This window comes from Leptodactylus fuscus, chromosome 6, assembly GCF_031893055.1.
Source record: "Leptodactylus fuscus isolate aLepFus1 chromosome 6, aLepFus1.hap2, whole genome shotgun sequence".
NCBI lineage: Eukaryota > Metazoa > Chordata > Amphibia > Anura > Leptodactylidae > Leptodactylus > Leptodactylus fuscus.
Genome location: NC_134270.1, coordinates 13899318 through 13924102, shown reverse-complemented (window position 1 = coordinate 13924102; position 24785 = coordinate 13899318). Strand labels below are relative to the sequence as shown.

The window sequence follows — 24785 nt, the reverse complement described above, 5'->3', positions numbered from 1 at the left end:
ATCTATCTATCTATCTATCTATCTATCTATCTTCTATCTATCTCCTATCTATCTATCTATCTATCTATCTATCTATCTACTATCTATCTATCTCCTATCTATCTATCTATCTATCTATCTATCTATCGATCTTCTATCTATCTATCTATCTATCTATCTATCTATCTATCTCCTATCTATCTATCTATCTATCTATCTATCTATCTATCTATCTATCTATCTCCTATCTATCTATCTATCTATCTATCTCCTATCTATCTATCTATCTATCTATCTATCTATCTATCTCCTATCTATCTATCTATCTATCTATCTATCTATCTATCTATCTATCTATCTCCTATCTATCTATCTAGCTATCTCCTATCTATCTAATCTATCTATCTATCTATCTATCTATCTATCTATCTCCTATCTATCTATCTATCTATCTCCTATCTATCTGTCTATCTATCTATCTATCTATCTATCTATCTATCTATCTATCTTCTATCTATCTCCTATCTATCTATCTATCTATCTATCTATCTATCTATCTATCTACTATCTATCTATCTATCTATCTATCTATCTATCTCCTATCTATCTATCTATCTATCTATCTATCTATCTATCTTCTATCTATCATCTATCTATCTATCTATCTATCTATCTATCTATCTCCTATCTATCTATCTATCTATCTATCTATCTATCTATCTATCTATCGATCTTCTATCTATCTATCTATCTATCTATCTATCTATCTATCTATCTCCTATCTATCTATCTATCTATCTATCTATCTATCTATCATCCATCCATCTACCTACCTACCTACCTACCTATCTTAAGTACTATATCTACAATTTTCACTCTGGCCACTAAGCCTAATAATAGACTGACAATTGCCAGTCCTGTAGTGTTTTTTCCTTTACAGCAGTCACACATTTACATCACAGATAGGATTACAATAGAAGATAACACCATTACTTCGATGATGTCACAGCTTATCTCCTCACCCTCACTGCACAGATCATGTCTAGAAAACTCTACCATAGGCCTCAAAGAGTCAACTCTATTATGCTGGAGAAGCTAAGGCAAGATGGCCTCCTACATAATAGAGTAAAAAATCTGCAATCAGAAAATAAAACAAATTACAAAAAAGTGATAGAATTTAATACCTCGTTTAATTTTCTAAAAATTTGCTGATCCATTCCTTGTACTATTGGTTGCACTGCCTGTAATGTACATGTGCTCAGTACTATTCGGGGTCCAGGTATGGAGACCCTGAACGATTGGTACAATGAAGGGCCATGATCCCTTGTCTGACCCCTGGGCCCTGTCACTTTGATCACCTCTGCTTTGCTTATGGAGTCAACCATTTTGGCCATGGAGGGGGCCCTGAGATCCCAGACCCCCACTGATCTAAACTTCTGACTCCCGTCACTTTGACATATGGAGAGTTTTCTAACACCACAGTTACCCTTCGGAGTTCTTTTTATACATTCTCTTTGAGCAGCACGCTATATTCTGTACAAAAAGATGAAAAATAGTTCCCGATCTCCCCGGGAAAGGGCAATATGTCCTCGGCACATTCTGCATTCTCCCCGGCAGTCGTGTCTCGGCAGGGAGGCGGCCGCCTGGGATTGAGCACGTCTCGAGTTGTTCACCAAACACTTCTATTCCAATACACTTTAAAATGAGAAAAATCGCTTTTCATCATATTGATAGAAATTTCTAGGTGACAACACAACAATCCCGGCCTTGGCCTAGTACGACGAGCCATCATTGTACAGATACAGACGTATGCAGATTTTACGGTTTGGATGATGTCGCTCGGCAGGTTTGACCTTGAGTGAATGAAATTCCAATTATGTTAATGAAACGGCGGCGAAGAAATGTACTCACTTTTATAAATATGGAGATAACCACGAGACCATTTGGACTTTTTGCTGCTTCTGTTACATTTGTGTACAGCTCGTGATTATAGTGTATTAGCTGAACCTGTAAGGGAAATAAAAGCACGTAATGGATGGCGATGTACTCAAGGATCCGTCATTAAAACAACATGATGGGAGCATACCGGACATGTAGTAGGCGCTAGATACCCTGAGAGTGGGGCGAATACATGGCAGATGATGCACGGAACGTAAAGCTAATTCACTTAAAGGGTTTCTCTAGGGTTAGAGTTTGTTTTTCCAAGGAGGGTCTAACTTGCAGATCAGACTCAGAACCCAACTGTTGAGGAGGACAGGGTACTTTCTCCCCCCTAGTTCAGAATGGGCACTGCTCCATTAAAGGGATTCTACCATTAATATAAAATTTTTTATCACTAACACGTAGGAATAGCCTTAAGAAAGGCTATCCTTCTCCTACCTTTAGATGTCTTCTCCGCGCCACCGTTCGGTATATAATCTGGTTTTCGATGGTATGCAAATGAGTTCTCTCGCAGCACTGGGGGCGGTCCTCAGCTCTCAAACAGCACTGGGGGCGTCCTCATTGCTGCGAGAGAACTCTCCAGCGCCACATCCATCTTCTTCAGGAACGTCCTCTTCCTGTGTCTTCTTCCGGCGGTGGCTTCAAACTTCTAGGCCTCGGGCCTAGGGCAAAGTCGACTGCGCATGACCACCGGCACACAGAAAATGGCTGCTTGTACAGTATTGTAAGTGGCCATTTTCTTGTGGCCGGCAGGCATGTGAAGTCAGCTTTGCCCGAGGCCTAGAAGTTTGAATCCACCGCCGGAAGAAGACGCGAAGAAGACCCTTTCCTGAAGAAAATGGAGGCGGCACTGGAAAGTTCTCTCACAGCATTGAGGACGCCCCCAGTGCTGCGAGAGAACTCATTTGCATACCGACAAAAACCGTGATTTCTACCGAACGGCAGCGCGGAGAAGACATCTAAAGGTAGGAGAAGAATAGCCTTTCTTAAAGCTATTCCGACGTGGTAGACAGAAAAAATACAATTTTATTGATAGAATCCTTTTAATGTTGTAAAACAGTCGCAAGACAGCAATGTGTGGGTGTAGATTTTTGCCTAGGCCCATTGATTTCGGATGGATATGCCTAACTCATGATGAGACATTGCTTTATCCTGAATTAAAGGGGTTGTCTTAGACTCGCTTCTCATTTGTGTTCGGCAAATTGGTATTTGAAATCTTCAAAAATTGATTTAGAATAGAGATGAGCGAACACTAAAAAGTCTGAGGTTCGAAATCCGAACTCTCCAGCGCCACCTCCATTTTCTTCAGGAACGGCCTCTCTGTGCGTCTTCTTCCGGAGCTGGGTTCACACTTCTAGGCCTCAGGCCAAGCTGACTGCGCATGCCCACCGGCCACAAGAAAATGGCTGTTTACACACTAAGTAGCCATTTTCTTGTGGCCGGCGGACATGCACAGTTTGAACCCAGCACCAGAAGAAGACATGAAGCGAGGCTGTTCCAGACGAAGATGAAGGCGGCGCTGGTGAGTTCTCTCGCAGCATTGGGGACGCCCCCAGTGCTGCGAGAGAACTCATTTGCATACTGACGAAAACCGTGATTTCCACCGAAGAAGACATCTAAAGGTAGGAGAAGAATAGCCTTTCTTAAGGCTATTCCGATGTGGTAGGCAATAAAAATACTATTTTAATGATAGAATCCCTGTAATGTTAACCCCTCCGCCCCATAGGTCTTTTTGTGATTTCAGCTTCGGTATGCCCATGTCAAAAAAGTCATTCGAGGCGTTGGATTTGCTATTTTTTTACGCTGTAAGAGAAATATCTGCAGGTAACTTTGTTAAGTTTTTTCAGCGCTGAGTAAATCATAAAAGCCTCTCACGGTTGCCATGGGCTACTAGGATACTTTTTCTCTCCGTTTTGATACAATAAACCCATTATATCTATGTTGTTGTCTAGGTAAAATGGCCTTGATGTCAAGATTTTTTTCCGTACACCCGTCACATTCAATCCGCAGCCGGCAGAATGCGAAGGATAAATTTATTATATATTTTTCCAGAAAGTGAAGACACATAGGTTGCTCTGAATTTTTTTCTTCAATTCCAAATGGCTATGTATCGATAAAAATAGACAATTCTTGCTAATCCCCTGCACACATTGCAGAAAAATATTCACAGTGGAAATTCTGCGATTTCAAAACAGTCGCGTTTATGTAAATACCTACGTAAATGCCGGCGGTTTTCCCAACAGAATGGAAGCAGAAAGACCGCAAAGGAAGACTCTGTAGACTTTTTATGAAAAAAAGCTAACGCGTTTCCACCATGGTCTTTTCTGCAGCATGTTTTGGCTGTAGCTTGCCTAATAAGGATTATTATAAAATATATATATATATATATATATATATATATATCTCCACTTGTGATGCCATGATACCACATTAGATAGATGTGTACGCTACAATTCTGTGTATACCTATATACTCCTACTTAGTGATTGTAGCCATATGTATGTGTCCTATGAAATATTATATCCTGCCAGACGTCCATGTCAAAGGTCATCCTTGACTGTTATTATAGTGACTATGGGAACAATACGCAAATCTGTCTTCCATGATGTAATTAGGAAGTCAGGTGCCTCAGTGTTGCAAACCAATACAGGGCACTCACTGGAATGTGCAAGCCCGTCTTCCCTGATGTAATTAGGAAGACAGAATCTCAGTGAGATAGCCCAATAATGGCTGCTCCCTTTAACATCATGCTCGACCTTCCAAGAGGCCTTTGTTTTGCAATGATGCTGGGATTATTACCAGGTATAGTCTCTCAAATGAGGACGGCCGTTTCAATGTTATTGCATCTCGTCAGCTCGATGTAGAGAAGACTAACCTGGTAGAGGTGAGAGGCTTAGACAGGGTAAGGGGGTATCGTCACTCTTGGGGAGAGACCACCATATAGGTGTGTGGAGACTTATTATGTTATTATAGTGGACAGACTGCACAGGGGCCCCTAAGAGATAAAACCATATGTTCGGGGTAATGTATAAGTTCTTTGTTTAAGCCTTATACTTCTTGAAGATCGAGGTCTGGAGTGGTATTTTCTGATAACACGCCTTGATGGGATTATCCAAGGATATTACATGGTCTGGGCATTTGTCACAGGTGGACCTGGATATTTTGGGACTGGAGCCAGGCTCTGTATACAGGGTCACTCCACCTCTTCCTTCCTCTGCTGTGTTAGGATAGGCTGGGGCCTCCACAGTGCTGCTCTTGGCCTGCTCCGTGTCCGGCGCCGGAATGGCACGGCTGGCCCCGGTGCGGGATAGGCCATGGTCTCCACTTGAGTTGCGGAGGTTCCGGTTTTCTCCCAGTGCCTGAACTTCCAGGGTCAGAGAGGTCGGAGAAATCAGCGGCAGGCTGGAGGCCTCATTATGGCCCTGGCTTACTGCTGGTTATTTGTTTTTCAGTGTTCTCCCTGTATGTCTCCTGTTTCTGCTTTACAGATTTCTCCTTCGTGATCTACTGATTTGGAACCTTCCTGACCTCCTTTAACTGGATACAGATTTGGCACCTTCCTGACTACACTTCTGCCTCTCCCTTCTGCTACTACGTGACCTCCTGTGCACCAACTCGGCTTGTGTGACTACGTCTTGGTTTCCTTTGGACCCAGCTTGGTCTCCCCTGGATTGCCTACCTGCCCTGTGCGTCTGTTCCTCCGAGCTGACCTGCTCTCCTGAACTTCATCCACTGAGGCTAGTGTCTGGGTTTTATTCTGGGTCCTCCTACTTGGGGTTCGCTGGGTGTGCGTTGCTCTCTGGGTGGCTGTGGATCTGGGCCTGGACTTTTACTCCACCTTGAACTCCACTTGAACTTGAACTTGAACTCCACCATCAGGAGCTCTGGCAAAGAACTCCTGGGCCTGGTTCCTCCCCGGTTAGAAGAGTGTAGCACACCCAGGACTGTTTTTGCCTCAGTGCTTGGGGATTCTAGTTGCCCAAGGTTTGCAGTGATTATTGTTGCATCAGGTTGCATAGATATTTACCTGTGCTATGGGGGCTGGTCATACTAAAATCTACCAGGTCCATTGGCACATGTAAACTGGGGGGGAAGAGTGACCTCGTGGAACAGAGGCTAGTTCTGATCGCATGACCGCAGTAGGAACCAGCCCAAATCTCCCAGGTCCAGTTATAACAAATGCCCAAATAAAATTTACGGGGCAACATGGTGGCTCAGTGGTTAGCACTGCAGCCTTGCAGTGCTGGAGTCCTGGGTTCAAATCCTGCCATCTGTAATAAGTTTGTATCTTCTCCCCATGTTTGTAAGGATATCCTCCTATATTCCAAAAACATACTGATAGGGAAAATGTGCAATGTGAGCTCTATGTGGGGCTCACAATCTATAGTAAAAAAAAAAAAAGTAAAATTTCTGTCCCTGGATAACACCTTTAAGTATATTTTGTTGTTAGAAACAAGGAAAAGACATAATCCTTACCTCCCCAGAGAACGCCTGGCCGTTTAGAAGATGTTCTGAGCCTTGACTATCCTCGCTGCCAAAATGTAACCGTATTTCTTCTAAACGATGACTATATGTTAGTGGCCCGCCGGATATATTCACTAGATGTTCCTTGTCCAGTCGTAGTGATACATGCCTTCCTGTATTGTACATTGTACCGCTCACCTACAGCCGAAAAGAAGACACCCGTTATGCACCTTGTTATAGATACATAATACACAGCGTTTTATTATCATGGGCAACAATGTTGCAGTAAAAGCGAAAAGGATAGAAAAACAGAAAATGCTTCATGAAGGGGAAAATATATAAGATTCTGCAAAAGCTACAGTGCTGTTCAAAAGTTTTAGGCAGGTGTTGAAAAAATGCATCAGAGTAGGGTCAATAATTTGTGTCAATAAACAAAATGAACAAAGTGAACAAAGAAAAGATAACTGTCATTCCCATCAGTATTTGGCGTTTGTGCCCTTTGCCTTCCAACGATTCTTCTCGGTAATAGAGATGAGTGAGTAGTGTTCGATCGAGTAGGTGTTCGATAGATACGGTATTCGAAATACTCGAACTCGATCGAAAACTACTAGCTGTTCGAAGTTTAAGGTTCGATGCAGATCCAGCGTTGATTGGCAGAATGCTATACATTGACGCTGGTTCTTCTCTTACCTTTAGAAGTCTTCTCTGTGCAGCGTCCCCGCGGCGTCTTCCAGCTGGAATTCACTCTGCTAGGCAGCCGGCCTAGGCAGAGCCGACTGTGCATGCGCGGGCATGCCCTCACATGCGCAGTCGGCCCTGCTCAGGCGTCGGGCCGGGCAGAGCCGACCGCGCATGCGCAGTCGGCTCTGTCTAGGCCCCGATGCCTAGGCAGAGTGAATTCCAGCTGGAAGAAGACGATTCAATCGAATTGGATTTCGAACCTCGGACATTTTAGTGTTCACTCATCTCTACTCGGTAACAAATCTGCCTCGCAACAGCCCTGTGTAAAGTCGCCCTCACGATGACTTCATACGCACGGTGTTTTAGGAAAAACTCTACTGTCGTATTTGTTGCCGTTTTTTTAAAATTGGTTTTGGAAACTAATATAAGTATTAGAACTAAATAGAACCAACTCACTAATTCGATTTTAATGGACATAACATGGTCATCAACCTGTTGTACATAAGTTAACAACAGATCCATTGGGTCTGTGGGTCCGTGTCCCATAGTGGCCCCTCTACACAGTATAATGTCCAATAGTGGTCCCTCTACACAGTATAATGTCCCATAGTGGCCCCTGCACACAGTATTATGTCCCATAGTGGCCCCTGCACACAGTATTATGCCCCATAGTGGCCCCTGCACACAGTATAATGTCCCATAGTGGCCCCTGCACACAGTATAATGTCCAATAGTGGTCCCTCCACACAGTATAATGTCCAATAGTGGCCCCTGCACACAGTGTTAAGTACCATAGTGACCCCTATTGTGTTTGTTACAGATATCGGAAAAAGTCTGGGTTCGGCAGAACCTGAAATTTTGGGGGGTACACCATCTATGCAGTATAATTATACTCTGGGTCGTTTCAGACCCCATAGTATAATGATCGGAGTTTAATCGCAAGGAAGGCAGGGAAGGGGAATAACACAGCCCAAACAGAGACTCAAAAATATACTTATTCAAAATTCAATGCAAACAAAAACTCACGGTTTCGGAGAAAATGCCGGATGCACGGACAAACAAATCCCGTCAGCTCGGAGTACTCCACATGGAAAGAAAATTGAAGGTCTGGCAGCCATGTTAAAACTTGAAAACTTTTACTGTATCCAGATTAAAAGAGCATATACTATACACTGGGCAGAGAGCACCCCCCGATTGTGAAGCAGATTGGTTGGCGTCGGCTGACGCGTTTCAGAACACAGGCTATGATTAAGGAACGTGTATTCTGAAACGCGTCAGCGACGCCAACCAATCTGCTTCACAATCAGGGGGTGCTCTCTGCCCAGTGTATATGCTATTTTAATCTGGATACAATGAAAGTTTTCAAGTTATAACGTGGCTGCTGGACCTTCGATTTTCTTTCCATAATGATCGGAGGCCCAGGAAAGGTGACAAACATAAAAACCAGTGTTACTCACCTCCCCTGGGCTCGGGCGTGACTCCTCTTCAATGATATCACAGATGTGAGTTAACCTGGCATCATTATTAGAGATGAGCGAACAGTAAAATGTTCGAGGTTTGATATTCGTTTCGATTAGCCCCTCAATATTCGACTACTCGAATCGAATATCGAACCCTATTATAGTCTATGGGGGGAAAATGCTCGTTTCAGGGGTAGGCAACATTCGATCAAATTATACTTACCAAGTCCACGAGTGAGGGTCGGGCTGGATCCTCCGAGAAGTCTTCTCCTTGCAGCGTCCCCGCGGCATCTTCCGGCTCTGAATTCACTCTGCCAGGCATCGGGCCTGGGCAGAGCCGACTGTGCATGCCTGCACTACAAGCGATGCCTGGCAGAGTGAATGAAGAGCCGGAAGACGCCGCGGGGAAGCTGCAAGGAGAAGACTTCTAAAGGTAGGAGAAGAACCAGCGTTGATTGGCCAACTGTATAGCATTCAGCCAATCAATGCTGGTTCTGCATTCAAATAGCGAGTGGTACTTGATCGAGTACGAGTTTTTTGAATACCGTAGTATTCGATCGAATACCTACTCGATTGAGTACTACTCGCTCATCTCTAATCATTATGCTTTGTGATGCCGGCCTCACCCACGTGATGTCTGTGACCTCAATACATTTTTTTTAATGTTCACTCACCTCCCCTGGGCCCCGATCATTATACTTAGGAATCTGAAGAGTATAACAATAGCAGTTTCTTTTTCCAGCGGCCTTACTTATCGATCCTGTTCCTGCTCACGCCTCCCCCTTCTGCTCTCCAAGGAACCCCGTTGTGTTGCACATCATGTCTGGACACATGGGTTCCCTTGAAGGGCAGAAGGGAAGCGGGGGTGGCCGGGATCAGGAACGAGGATCGGTATGAAAAAAATAAAATAAGCAGCGTATAAATAAAGTAATTACTGAAGTATTAATAAATAAATATAAAAATACTATAATTAATAAAAATAATATAAAGTGATATAAGAGTCATATAAGTATTAGAACTAATGTAAGGAAAATATAAAAAATAATCGAAATATTAAAAATAATATAAAATAAGAAATAGTAAGAATGACTCCAAGTAACATAACGTAAGTAGAACTATCACTGTAAGTGTTACAAGTGCAGAAATCTCCCCCGCCGGTATTTGCCTCTTTTAATGACATTGTACCGTATATGCATTTTAAGGATTAATATTATCATTCGGTTTACAGCATGGAAACCATACGGACAATCACACTGCAGCATTAATCTGATGATTTCTCTTTATAGTCACATAAAAGCCACAGATTAGGAGGCGATTTTGCAGCGTTAGGCACATCCTACGGCGCGTACACCGGTCCCTTATGAAATATATAGAGAAATTGTCATTACTGAATGTGAAGCACAAACCAATAGGCTGTAAAAATGACTCAGTGGTTACATGTGGAGAAAATGAGGACAAGGAGAAGGGAGTACATTGAGTACATTACCAAAGCGATTTAAGCAAGGTCATGAACACATTCGCAACTTCATCTAAGTTTTGGATAGAAAGTTTTCGACCATTGTATTATGTAGGTTGTCGGTTTCCAGGTCATGCCCGGGGACTTTATACCAAACTACCACTAGCACCTCCATATACTAACCTTATACCATCAGATGGTTGACCAGACTCTCCAAAATGGTAAGGTTTGGCTGAATATGATCTAATGCGCTTGCAGTCTTTAACAGAATCCCGAAAAATTTAGACTTGTCCGGTGTTCCTGATATTCGGTGGTCATATACAGGGTGAGATAACTGGGGAACCGATGACAAGGCTATGGTCACCCAAGGCTCATCGACAACTGGTCCCACAGAAGATATAATAGAAAGGTGTCGGAGCGCACAATACAATGTACATCCCAATCTTCGTTGAGAAATTGTGCAGTCACCGAGAGCACCAGAGATAAATCCGATGAGACACCTTAGACTCATCTCCAGGGAAGTATAAGGATTTGTGTTTTTTATTGTGGCATGGGCAGGGGTTATAATAAGTCTATTTTGGACACTAAACCACTTGTCCATAAGAACCTATGGGCGATTTGGTTGGGGTTGTCCAAGCTCTGTTATTTGACTTGAATAGGAGCAAAGCTGCAATACCACCACTATAAGACAGATGGCGGTGTCTATTTCTGGCTCCGTCCGCTGTGTATCTTCTAGCACTAGCACCCGGCCTACACTGCTGATCGTAGGTGTCCAGGTGTTGCAATAAATCTGACTTGTTGCAAATTTACCAAAATTCTCAGGTTCAGTGTCATCCCTATTTTACACTTGATAATGGAAATTATAGCCCTGAAACGCGTTGTAATTAGGGTTGAGTCGGGGCCACACGGTGGCTCAGTGGTTAGTACTGAAGCCTTGCAGCGCTGGGGTCCTGGTGTTCCAATCCCGCCAAGGGCAAAAAAAAACCTATCTGGAAGGAGTTTGTATGTTCTCCCTGTGTTTGCATGCATTTCCATCCCATATTCCAAAAGGACATACTGATATTGGAAAAAAAAAAAAGAAAATGTGCATTGTGGGGCTCACAATCTACATTAATTTAAAAAAATTAGGGTTGAGCCGATCTTGAGATTTCAGGATCGATTTTAAAATTCGATATCCGATCATTTTCCATCCGATCCCGGTTGTGATCGTGAAATTTGCTCCATCACCAATCGGGATCCGATCTTTCCCGATCCCGATCACTCAACCCCAATTGTATATTATATATACAGTGGTGTTGAGATTTCAAAATCCCATTTCCGGTCATTTTCCAGCCGATCCCAATCGTGAAATTTGCTCGATCGCCGATCGGGATCCGATCTTTCCCTATCCCGATCGCTCAACCCTTATACTGAGATTGCATGAGTGTGGATCCTCCATGTTACAGTATGGTAGTCTCCTGCCCTCTGCATATAATACCTTGGGGTCTGAAGAGACCCTGGGATATAACGAAAGCACTTTTAGATCAGACCTGGTGGATATTCCCAAAATGAATCTGGTGTGGTTCGCCCATCTCTAGTGTCAGTCCCCCACTGATCTGATACTGATAATCTGTCCGGCAGCTACATCATTGGTATCAAAAATGTGAAAGAGTCCGGACAACCCCTTTAATGGTTTGCCTGATGGGTTTATAGTAACAATAGAGCTAGGATTGTAGGCTTCTCATACTACCGGGCCGTCACTCGGAGATTTTGTCGGGATTTGCATCTATTAGCTACGTCATGATGTTACAGGGCTCCCTCATTCCTATTTTGACTTTCAGTTACATCTTCACATTGTTTATCCCATTATTAAGTAAAGATCTTGTCTTGCGATTTTCCTCTGACTCTTACATTCTAAGTGGATTATTATTATCTGATACAACTCGCCTGTTCTTAGCTATTCATCTTTTCATAGGCCTAAAAGGGAAACAAGTCTGATTAAATAAGATTGTCAGTTCAGGGAATTTTCAATCAGGCTTTTGTTTGGACTGAATTTATAATCAGATTTTCAGTCTTCTTATTTTATTCTGGGATGGCTGCCCAGTAATTACTGGATATTACACGTAAAATATAGACTTTTTAGTTGTGTTTTTTTTCTTAAAGTTTAATTGTCGACTCGAATGCAAATAAAATTAATATAATAAACCAAAAAATGATTCACAAGACATGTTCGAAGGTTAAATCAAGATCTAAATGAGACCTAATAGAGTCATACAAGATCCTTTGGTGCAGTTTCCTAAATTCTTAGTTAGGACCTCCTGGGGGGTCCTGTGAAGACCACCAGCGGGTTAAAACCCATCAGTAATGTTGGTGTTGAGGTCGTAATATGGCCACTGATAGGTGGGTCCATCAGTGGTCAATATATGTAGAGCATCACAGCTCAAGGTTATGTGGGGTAGTTTATAGACAGGGCAAGTGGCTGGAACAATGGACGTACAAAGGTCAGAATACAGGAGAATAAGAGGCAGAATACAGGGGAATAAGAGGCAGAATATAATGGAATAATAGGCAGAATACAGGGGAATAAGAGGCAGAATACAGCAGAATAAGAGGTAGAATACAGGAGAATAACAGGCAGAATACAGATGAATAAGAGGTAGAATACAGGAGACCAGGAGGCAGAATACAAGGGAATAACAGGCAGAATACAGAGGAATAAGAGGCGGAATACAGGAGAATAAGAGGCAGAATATAGAAGAATGAGAGGCAGAATACAAGGGAATAACAGGCAGAATACAGAGGAATAAGAGGCGGAATACAGGAGAATAAGAGGCAGAATATAGAAGAATGAGAGGCAGAATACAAGGGAATAACAGGCAGAATACAGATGAATAAGAGGCAGAATACAGGAGACTAGGAGGCAGAATACAAGGGAATAACAGGCAGAATACAGGGGAATAAGAGGTAGAATACAGGAGAATAAGAGGCAGAATACAGGGGGATAAGAGGCAGAATACAGGAGAATAAGAGGTAGAATATAGAAGAATGAGAGGCAGAATACAAGGGAATAACAGGCAGAATACAGAGGAATAAGAGGCGGAATACAGGAGAATAAGAGGCAGAATATAGAAGAATGAGAGGCAGAATACAAGGGAATAACAGGCAGAATACAGATGAATAAGAGGCAGAATACAGGAGACTAGGAGGCAGAATACAAGGGAATAACAGGCAGAATACAGGGGAATAAGAGGTAGAATACAGTAGAATAAGAGGCAGAATACAGGGGGATAAGAGGCAGAATACAGGAGAATAAGAGGTAGAATACAGCAGAATAAGAGGTAAAATGCAGGAGAATAACAGGCAGAATACAGGAGAATAACAGGCAGAATACAGGGGAATAAGAGGTAGAATACAGGAGAATAACAGGCAGAATACAGATGAATAAGAGGCAGAATACAGAAGACTAGGAGGCAGAATACAGAGGAATAAGAGGCAGAATACAGGAGAATAAGAGGCAGAATATAGAAGAATGAGAGGCAGAATACAAGGGAATAACAGGCAGAATACAGATGAATAAGAGGCAGAATACAGGAGACTAGGAGGCAGAATACAAGGGAATAACAGGCAGAATACAGGGGAATAAGAGGCAAAAAACAGGAGAATAACAGGCAGAATACAGATGAATAAGAGGCAGAATACAGGAGACTAGGAGGCAGAATATAATGGAATAAGAGGCAGAATACAAGGGAATAAGAGGTAGAATACAGGGGAATAAGAGGCAGAATACAGGGGAATAAGAGGCAGAATACAGGGGAATAAGAGCCAGAATACAGGGGAATAAGAGGCATAATACAGGGGAATAAGAGGCAGAATACAGCAGAATAAGAGGTAGAATACAGAAGAATAACAGGCAGAATACAGGGGAATAAGAGGTAGAATACAGGAGAATAAGAGGCAGAATACAGGAGAATAACAGGCAGAATACAGGGGAATAAGAGGCAGAATACAGCAGAATAAGAGGTGGAATACAGGAGACTAACAGGCAGAATACAGGGGAATAGGAGGCAGAATACAGGGAAATAAGAGGCAGAATACAGGGGAATAAGAGGCAGAATACAGGGGAATAAGAGGTAGAATACAGGGGAATAAGAGGCATAATACAGGGGAATAAGAAGCAGAATACAGCAGAATAAGAGGTAGAATACAGAAGAATAACAGGCAGAATACAGGGGAATAAGAGGCAAAAAACAGGAGAATAACAGGCAGAATACAGGGGGATAAGAGGCAGAATACAGGGGAATAAGAGGCAAAAAACAGGAGAATAAGAGGCAGAATACAGGGGAATAAGAGGTAGAATACAGGGGAATAAGAGGCAGAATACAAGGGAATAAGAGGCAGAATACAGGGGAATAAGAGGCAGAATACAGGGAAATAAGAGGCAGAATACAGGGGAATAAGAGGCAGAATACAGGGGAATAAGAGGCAGAATACAGGGGAATAAGAGGCAGAATACAGGGGAATAAGAGGCAGAATACAGGGGAATAAGAGGCAGAATACAGGGGAATAAGAGGTAGAATACAGGAGAATAACAGGCAGAATACAGATGAATAAGAGGCAGATTACAGAAGACTAGGAGGCAGAATACAGAGGAATAAGAGGCAGAATACAGGAGAATAAGAGGCAGAATATAGAAGAATGAGAGGCAGAATACAAGGGAATAACAGGCAGAATACAGATGAATAAGAGGCAGAATACAGGAGACTAGGAGGCAGAATACAAGGGAATAACAGGCAGAATACAGGGGAATAAGAGGCAAAAAACAGGAGAATAACAGGCAGAATACAGATGAATAAGAGGCAGAATACAGGAGACTAGGAGGCAGAATATAATGGAATAAGAGGCAGAATACAGGGGAATAAGAGGCAGAATACAAGGGAATAAGAGGCAGAATACAGGGGAATAAGAGGTAGAATACAGGGGAATAAGAGACAGAATACAGGGGAATAAGAGGCAAAAAACAGGAGAATAACAGGCAGAATACAGGGGGATAAGAGGCAGAATACAGGGGAATAAGAGGCAAAAAACAGGAGAATAAGAGGCAGAATACAGGGGAATAAGAGGTAGAATACAGGGGAATAAGAGGTAGAATACAGGGGAATAAGAGACAGAATACAGGGGAATAAGAGGCAAAAAACAGGAGAATAACAGGCAGAATGCAAGGGAATATGAGGCAGAATATAATGGAATAAGAGGCAGAATACAGGGGAATAAGAGGCATAATACAGGGGAATAAGAAGCAGAATACAGCAGAATAAGAGGTAGAATACAGAAGAATAACAGGCAGAATACAGGGGAATAAGAGGCAAAAACAGGAGAATAACAGGCAGAATACAGGGGGATAAGAGGCAGAATACAGGGGAATAAGAGGCAGAATATAATGGAATAAGAGGCAGAATACAGGGGAATAAGAGGTAGAATACAGAGGAATAAGAGGTAGAATACAGGGAAATGAGAGGCAGAATACAGGGGAATAAGAGGCAGAATACAGGGGAATAACAGGCAGAATACAGAGGAATAAGAGGTAGAATACAGGGAAATGAGACGCAGAATACAGGGGAATAAGAGGCAGAATACAGAGGAATAACAGGCAGAATACAGAGGAATAAGAGGTAGAATACAGGAGAATAAGAGGCAGAATACAGGGGAATAACAGGCAGAATACAGAGGAATAAGAGGTAGAATACAGGAGAATAAGAGGCAGAATACAGGGGAATAAAAGGTTTAATGCAGAAGTATCAATTTAAGAATACAGTCATATACAGTAAGATGCAGAATATAGTGGAATATGAAGCAGAATACAGAAGAATAAGAGGTAGAATACAGTCTCATACAAGGCAGTATATAGCAAACTAAGAAGTATACTAAGGGATAAGAGGCAGAATAAACCAGTATAAGAGGCAGAAAACAGGAGAGTAAGAATTAGAATAGAGTGACATAAGAGACAGAAACAAGAAGAATAAGCGGTAGAATACAGAGGAATACAAGACACAATACAGAAGTATAAGAATGTGGTATACAGGTAGGGACGTTAACCAAGAGTATGAGTGCAGTGCTGTGAGCGAGCATGCATGTGCTAGCTACATCTCCTGCACCTGTTTATTTTTATTAAATCTTAAGGACGCCTGATTCACCATCCATACACCTTGGAGACTTGGAGACTGGGTTATGCTCTTGAGGATCTGTTACCCTCATCAATTTCCACTCAACTCCACCGCTTTGGGTCTGTACTGGCAATAATGTCACCAACATGATCAGATAATGATCACAGCTTCCATCTTTGGCCTACCCCCACCTCTCCACACTGCAGCCCTGTGTTGTGGGCATGCTCTGTAACCTGTACAGAGGTCATTGTATAGGGAGGGGAGAAGATAAGCTGTGAATATCACCCATTGCAAATGGCAGATCCTTTATTAATGATATATAGGAGTTATCTTACATTGTAATTCTTCCCGTGATGATAATAAGATGACTGCCGAGAAGTGATCTCTACAGAACAGGAAGTGTCAACCTCTTATGGTTTTTTTTTTTACGGCCACTGCAAATCCGTTCTTTGAGTGCTTACTAGGTCATGTGATGTCATGTTCATCAGTGACATGGCCTGACTGCAGCTCAGTCCCATTCAAATGTGCATGGCAGCTTCAGGTCCGGTCCATAACTGACGCTGTATCCTACGGATAAGGAATCCATTTAGTCTGAAAAGTCCCTTTAAAAATAGATACCGAAATGTTTTAAAAATAAAATCTTAATTTAAACAATTTTCCGATGACACATTCCCTTTAATGCTTTGTCACCTTCACACATGAAAATAGCCAAGCGAGGCCGGCAAAAGTGGAAAGGGCACAGTGCTCTGTAGAATAGCGCGCTTCCTTTATTCCCTGCCCTGCTCGGGGACCCCCTGCCGATAACATGTCTCAATGACACATCTGAAGATCCACACGTAACCTTTAAGGTATAATAGAATCTTGATTTTTTTTATTTTTTTTTAATGTTAAATGAGAGGAAGAAAAACACAAATTGGGTTTGGTTTCCGCAAGTCAAATGAACAAAGTCCTTGGTTTCCTTCTGAAGACGTTTAAAGTAACCACAGAGGACTCGTGTTCAGGTCGGATCATTTATAAAAGGCTTCTCGCCCACTCCTTATAGGAGAGCTGAGGACTCGTATCTTTCATTACCGCTCCAATAATTGAGGCTGAGAAAAACATGCTCATAAAAAAAAAGTCACAAAGCTGTTTATAATCAGAGGAATAGCTGGAGACAGCGCACAGGAGGGATCTTTCAATATCATTCAATATATTTTCTCACGCTGTCAGTCAGGGCTGCTATAGATCATTTGTAATCCTGCACACAGCCCGGCGCCTCTGATTTACCGCTTCATAATGTAGGCACAAACAAAGTGACAATTTAACTCTTCCATGGCTATTTTATCTCTATACGGAAACGAAAATACGCCGTAGGGAGACAAGGATTGGGGTCGCAATTCTTAAAGCATAACTGGTGTTCCAATATGTTTTTGGAAATGAAGAGTTCGGGTGAATATGAAAAACTTTGTAATATATTTTATGGGAGAAAAATGCTCTGATCAGCTCCTCTCCTGCCTGCTAAACTGTTCAATTCACCGCCAGATCTATCTTCACTTGTAGTGCATAGAAGTCTATGGAAAGGGGAGGGGCGGAGGAGTGAGAATTCTATCTCATCAGAACTTTATTAACACCTCAACTGCTAAAGTACTGCAAAAAATATGCTAGAAAACTACTAAACACTTACTGCGATTTTGGGCAATGTGTATCTGTTCCCCTCCGCTCTCCATAGACTTTTCTGTAACCTGATCTGTCTGTGAAAATCCTATCCTACTAATATTATAAATGTGAAAGTTTGTGTGTTTGGATGTTTGTTAGTCAATCACTGACTGATCAATGAAATTCGGCACATAGATAGATTGTAAATTTTTAATCCCGATAAATGACATGGCTTCACAACTGTTATGAATTTATGTTCATATACTATAATATACTACACTTGAAGCAGCCTATCTCAGGTACCAGGGCTGTTATCTCTCTGTGTAGATTTTTTATCCTGATAAATGACATGGCTTCACGACTGTTATGAATTTATGTTCATATACTATATTACACTACACTTGCAGCAGCTTATCTCATTTCCCAGGGCTGTTATCTCTCTGTGTAGATTTTTTATCCTGATAAATGACATGGCTTCATGACTGTTATGAATTTATGCTCATATACTATATTACACTACACTTGCAGCAGCTTATCTCAGGTCCCAGGGTTGTTATCTCTCTGTGTAAACACACACTAACCCTCAGTGTACATGTATTTGCATATTATCTGATCTGCTCCAGGCAGTGCTGACACACTGTATGGGAAAATACCTTTAATCCAAATTGGCAGTTTGCCAATTTTAAACATGCCTGGAAAAAAAAATCTAATTTGTCGCAACCGAGAGCTATGAAGGAAGCCAGAAGTCAACAGAGTTCTCCTCAAGTGGAGCTGAGGGGGGTCATCGACACCAACAACACACGCATTATATGGCGTCGCAGTGAGCTGCTGAGATGCCAGAACAATTGCGAAGAACAACTTCAGTGCCAGGCCAACTTGAGAGCTGCCGAAATGCTGGAGCAGGCGGATCATCAACGCCAACAACACTCTCATTATATGGCTTCCCAGAGAGCTGTTGAGATGCCGGAACAATCTCGGACACGGTGCGAGGAACAAGTTCAGCAGCAGGACTGCTTAAGAGCTGCCAAAAGGCTGAAGCAGGCAAACCATCGATGGCAGCAATTTGCTGAATATAGGCGGATCATCCACTCCAACAACCAGCAGATGAAGTCACGGGAAGAGGCTAGAATTCTATATAGAAAAAACTATTGGGGGTACAGTTCTTGAAATGTAATTATTGTTTCTATTTTTTTGGTAAAAATAGTTTAGGTGAATATGGAAAACTTTGTAGTTTATCCTATCAGAAAAAAATACTCCTCTCCTATCTGCTAAACTGCTCAATTCACTGCCAGATCCGTCTTCACTATAGAAAAGACTGCAGTTTCTAAAGGTCTATGGAGAGGGGAAGGGGGAGAAGAAAGCTACAGATGTCCTAGGGCAGATTGAGGTAAAATGTCTAGCTCACCAGTACTGCTAACACCTGCTTAAAAAACCTCTATAAAACTGGTAGAAATCTGCCAAACACTTACTATTATCCAAACCAGTGTGCCTGTATTTGTGTCTCTCCCACTGGGCTTCCCCTCCCCTCCCCTCTCTATTGATTTCTATGTAACATGATCTGTCTGTTTCTCCCTCACCGGGCTCGCCCTCCCCTCTCCGATGATTTCTATGTAACATGATCTATCAGTTCCTCTCTCACTGAGCTCGCCCTCCCCTCTCCATTGACTTCTTTGTAACTCGATCTGTTTGTAAGCTCGAAGAGTAGTGAACGCTTGGAACAAACCTCCAGCCGATATAATTGGGCAATCTATAGTAAGGCTATTTACACATGTCTGGAACAAGCACGTGTCTATCCTAAGATAAAAAGGAAATAATAGAAGGACAGACTAGATGGACCAGGCAGTCATTCTCGGACACCAACATCCTATGTTTCTAAATATTATCAAATTTGCAAGGTAACTACCGAGGTGGTAAAAGGATGGGGGGACCCAAAGAATACCAGAGAAATGGCCGATATCAAATGCTTGATTTATTTCTAAGGCTTTATTAGTCTCGGTTCACATTTGTTCATATTGAAGCCACAACAAATCTGAGGTCAACCAGATCCTGATCACCGACTCCAGTCACCTCCACAATTCCAATTAAATTTTATCAAAATATTACTTAGTATCCCTGCAATGATGAACCAGCTTGTCATAATCGAATAGTCCAGGTGAATATAAGAATCTTTGTAATATATCTTATTAAAGAAATCTGTTTCCTTCTCCACTTACTTTTTGCATAGAAGTCTATGGAGAGGGGGGAGGAGGAGGCTGAGAAAAAAGACACACAAATAACTGCTGCATTGTGAGTGTAAAAGAGAGAGAGAGTTCTTCTAACACTGCTAGATCTTCAAGACAAGACTGTAACACTACACAGATTGAGGCAATAAGTCAATTAACAGCCTCCTCCTCCCTTTCCTTTGCAGGTCGGTCAAGAGACAACATGCCTTTAACAACAACAATATCACTTATAAAATGACTTATGTCACTGTAGAGGCCGAAACATTTATGACATGTATGAACACGCAAGGTCAGCCTTAATGTCACTGAGCAGAGGGCACTGCGCGTTACGTCTGGTGTAGTAGTAAAGAGCCTGGACCATTACGTTCCGGTACATTCATAATTGTCCATCCAAACTTACGCTTTAGCTTTCTTTGACATATTTCTTTTATGGTTTTTCTGCTTCAAACACCTTTCCTTTAACAAAGTGCTTTTTTTTTTCTACCCTGAAGATTGATGATGACAGACTATTAGAGCCATGTTGTGCCTATTGCTCTTATCCATATAATGCTGAGCTGTCTCCACCAGAGAACAATTTCTGCACAATGCAAACTGTGTTAATGCACTTTTATGCCGTAGAAATTATTGGTGATTAAAGGGAATAGTTCTTAGTATATTATGTTAATCTGCAAAGCGCCGTCCTGTCTGTTCTGTATTGTGGCTGCCCTTCTAATATAATGTATAGTCATTATCTGGAAGGCTGGAAATTCTAGATACGGATATTCTATATAGGGGGCATACATGTATTGTGTAATTTATTTAGGTTTTATTTCACTATATAGAAAAAATAGCACTGGAGACTAACAGACTATATGTATCTATTCATTATCTATCTATCTATCTATCTATCTATCTATCTATCTATCTATCTATCTATCTATCTATCTCCATATATCTCCTATCTATCTATCTATCTATCTATCTATCTATCTATCTATCTATCTATCTCCTATCTATCTATCTATCTATCTATCTATCTATCTATCTATCTATCATCTATCTATCTATCTATCTATCTATCTATCTATCTATCTATCTCCTATCTATCTATCTATCTATCTATCTATCATCTATCTATCTATCTATCTATCTATCTATCTATCTCCTATCTATCTATCTATCTATCTATCTATCTATCTATCTATCTATCTATCTCCTATCTATCTGACTCATGGCTACACATATGGGTCTCTGTCATGTTGTGCTCCATAGGTAAGAACAATGAACCACTGACAGTAATGTGAATCTACCCATAGTAGTCTCAATATTATGGCTGATAGGTGTATATGTCATCTAGATGGACCAGCTTGTCCCATGGATATTGTAGATCTTAGGTTACTCCCTATCCTGAAGAACTTGTTGTTTGGTCGGAGTCTTATGACTGAGACCCCAATTGTTCATGACAAATGAGGATCCTTGTACCACCAAATGAAGGAAACAGGTGGTCTCCATTCCCTAGTATGAAGCTTCTCGAGATAGGTAAGTACAGCTCTTGGCTTTCTCTTGTAGTCCATTAGAGAATGAAGAGAACAAAGGTGTACCTGCTCAACCTGACACTCCTATCAGATGGCAGAATAGGCCCACTGTTTTTGTGGTTAATGGGGTTCCCATAGGGTAAATGGCGCAGTTGCTCTGGTCCCTGGGACAGTCGGATAGTCAACTCTTTAGAACGTTGTCCCACGACAACAACTCATCTGCATTCTCTGGGCACAAATGAGTTCAATACAATGGTGAAACCTGGAGAAGTCCTCTCTCTGAGGACCATTTGGTCCCCGTTTCTGCTCCCAGTGTCTGGGGAGGAGTAGACATGATGTGGTGACATCATTTATATCTACTGCTCCATGAAGTCTCCGCAACCAGAGACCTGAGAGAACAGGGAAAGGGCAAAGGCGAGTATTAGGCATTCTGAAAACACTGAAATTGTAGGGGCACCGAAGAGGGGGACAAGAAGCTGTAGGGGTAATCAGGAGGGGGACATGAAATTGTGGGGGCAACTGGAGGGGAACATAAACCTGTAGGGGTAACCTGGAGGGGGGACGTGAAACAGTGGGGCAATTGGAGGGGAACATAAACCTATGGGGGTAACCTGGAGAGGAAATTAAACTGTGGTGGCAACCAGGAGGGGACACGGGGGGCAGGTTAATGTGTGATACTGGAGGGGCATTTGACTGTGATGGGCCACTGATGGACCTGATATCGTATGGGGCCACTAAGGAGTCATTACAATGTGCCATAGACATGATACTAAGTGGCGGCCACTAAGAGTGCATTCCAATTTGTGCAGGTTGGGTATGTCTAAGTGATGGTGATGGGGGAGCCCATTTATGAAACCTTTACACTGGGCCCACCAATGTGTCAAAATGGCTCAGACCCCACCAATCATCACATTACAGGCAAGGTAACTTGACATAACCAGGATACCCCTTTAACATGCAGTGAATTGTTGTATCCAATAATACTATTAAAATCAATGTATAATTAACTAGATCATAGAAGGACCCAAGAATTCCGGAACTTGCTGTGAAGCCGGATCTATACCGTATAAAGTCGTAATATTTTATCGGCATCTTCGTGGCAATAAGATGAAATATCCATTTAGCGCGTCTAGAACGTTTGCATTTCTTACATTAAAACCGCAATCCTGATTTTCATTAAAGTTTATGTAGACGCGGAGTTTATTATTGTGTATATAATTCCTGCTGCAAATTGTAATACTTTATTACTTAAAATTAAGACTATACTTAAATTTTTCATGCGCTGGCCATTACACTGCTTAAAAACTGGTGTGTTCGCATATTAAATGTTACACTCGAGAGATTGAATCGGAAGATACTTCTAGATAACGGCAATGCTTGAGCTCAGCGGAATGACCGGTGACTGCGGCGTCTCACGGTAAAACAAACATTAGGAAGACCACAATCTCAAGAAGTCAGGAAGTCTGAAGCTATGAAAAAGGTATTCGCCTCCTGAAAACTTTTTACATTTGCATTACGTAAGGCACTGTTCACACTGTGAGATTCTGAGTGGGTTTTTCGTCAAGCTGTTTGGTATATTTGACGGTAGGAATAACACAATTCGCAGTCATTACAAATTCTAGAACGCTCAGAATCCCGACGGATTCTATGAAAGTCAAAAGAATAGAATCCATCAAAATACATTTGTAGCCATTGAAAGAGTTCAGTAATAAATGGTGATACATTTGTTTCGTGAATGATTTGCGAGGCTCGGCCACAAGGGTTATGATGATGCCCCATGTGACCTCTGAGGCTTAGTCATAGACCACAGTGGTGAACTCTGAGACCTAGTCATAGACCACAGTGGAGAACTCTGAGGGTTAGTCACAGACCACAGTGGTGAACTCTGAGGGTTAGTCACAGACCACAGTGGTGAACTCTGAGACCTAGTCATAGACCACAGTGGTGAACTCTGAGACCTAGTCATAGACCACAGTGGAGAACTCTGAGGGTTAGTCACAGACCACAGTGGTGAACTCTGAGACCTAGTCATAGACCACAGTGGTGAACTCTGAGACCTAGTCATAGACCACAGTGGTGAACTCTGAGACCTAGTCATAGACCACAGTGATGAACTCTGAGACCTAGTCACTGACCACAGTGGTGAACTCTGAGACCTAGTCACAGACCACAGTGGTGAACTCTGAGGCCTAGTCACAGACCACAGTGGAGAACTCTGAGACCTAGTCATAGACCACAGTGGTGAACTCTGAGACCTAGTCACAGACCACAGTGGTGAACTCTGAGACCTAGTCACAGACCACAGTGGTGAACTCTGAGACCTAGTCATAGACCACAGTGGAGAACTCTGAGGGTTAGTCACAGACCACAGTGGTGAACTCTGAGGCCTAGTCATAGACCACAGTGGAGAACTCTGAGACCTAGTCATAGACCACAGTGGTGAACTCTGAGACCTAGTCATAGACCACAGTGGTGAACTCTGAGACCTAGTCACTGACCACAGTGGTGAACTCTGAGGCCTAGTCATAGACCACAGTGGAGAACTCTGAGGCCTAGTCATAGACCACAGTGGTGAACTCTGAGACCTAGTCACTGACCACAGTGGTGAACTCTGAGGCCTAGTCATAGACCACAGTGGAGAACTCTGAGACCTAGTCATAGACCACAGTGGTGAACTCTGAGGCCTAGTCACAGACCACAGTGGTGAACTCTGAGACCTAGTCACAGACCACAGTGGTGAACTCTGAGACCTAGTCATAGACCACAGTGGTTAACTCTGAGTCCTAGTCACAGACCACAGTGATGAACTCGGAGACCTAGTCATAGACCACAGTGGAGAACTCTGAGGCCGAGTCACAGACCACAATGGTGACCTTTGAGACGTAGTCACTAGAGATGAGCGAACACTATTCGAAACAGCCATTTCGAATAGCACGCTCCCATAGAAGTGAATGGAAGCGGCCGGCACGTAGTCTTTGCCGGCGGCTGGCCGCTTAACCCCCCGCATGCCGGCTACATCCATTCATTTCTCATCTCTAGTAGTCACAAACCACAGTGGTGAACTCTGAGGCCTAGTCACACACCATAGTGGTGACCTGATCATCTGTTTCGGCTACCAGAAGCCATATACTAAGTATACGGCCAGAACAGGCCTTGCTCCAATTCAGTTCCAGACACTACTGCTACACTGCATGGACCGGAAGCTGTATGCAGTGTTCGGAGCATCATACGTTGTAGTGGTGGTGCCAGGGAACTGCAGCTTTTTTTGAATAGGAGCAGGGCTGCTCCCAACT

General features: G+C 42.5%; 1 protein-coding gene across 1 annotated transcript in view; it reads right to left on the bottom strand.

Moving 5' to 3' along the window:
• Nucleotides 1–24785, bottom strand: part of CA10 (carbonic anhydrase 10) — a 223744-nt gene that overhangs the window by 38066 nt on the left and 160893 nt on the right. Inside the window, exons 4-5 of the mRNA XM_075279383.1 lie at nt 6397–6582; nt 1891–1986 (exon numbers count right to left, since the gene is read on the bottom strand). Of these exons, the coding sequence (XP_075135484.1) occupies nt 1891–1986; nt 6397–6582 (282 nt within the window). The remainder of the gene's footprint in view (nt 1–1890; nt 1987–6396; nt 6583–24785) is intronic.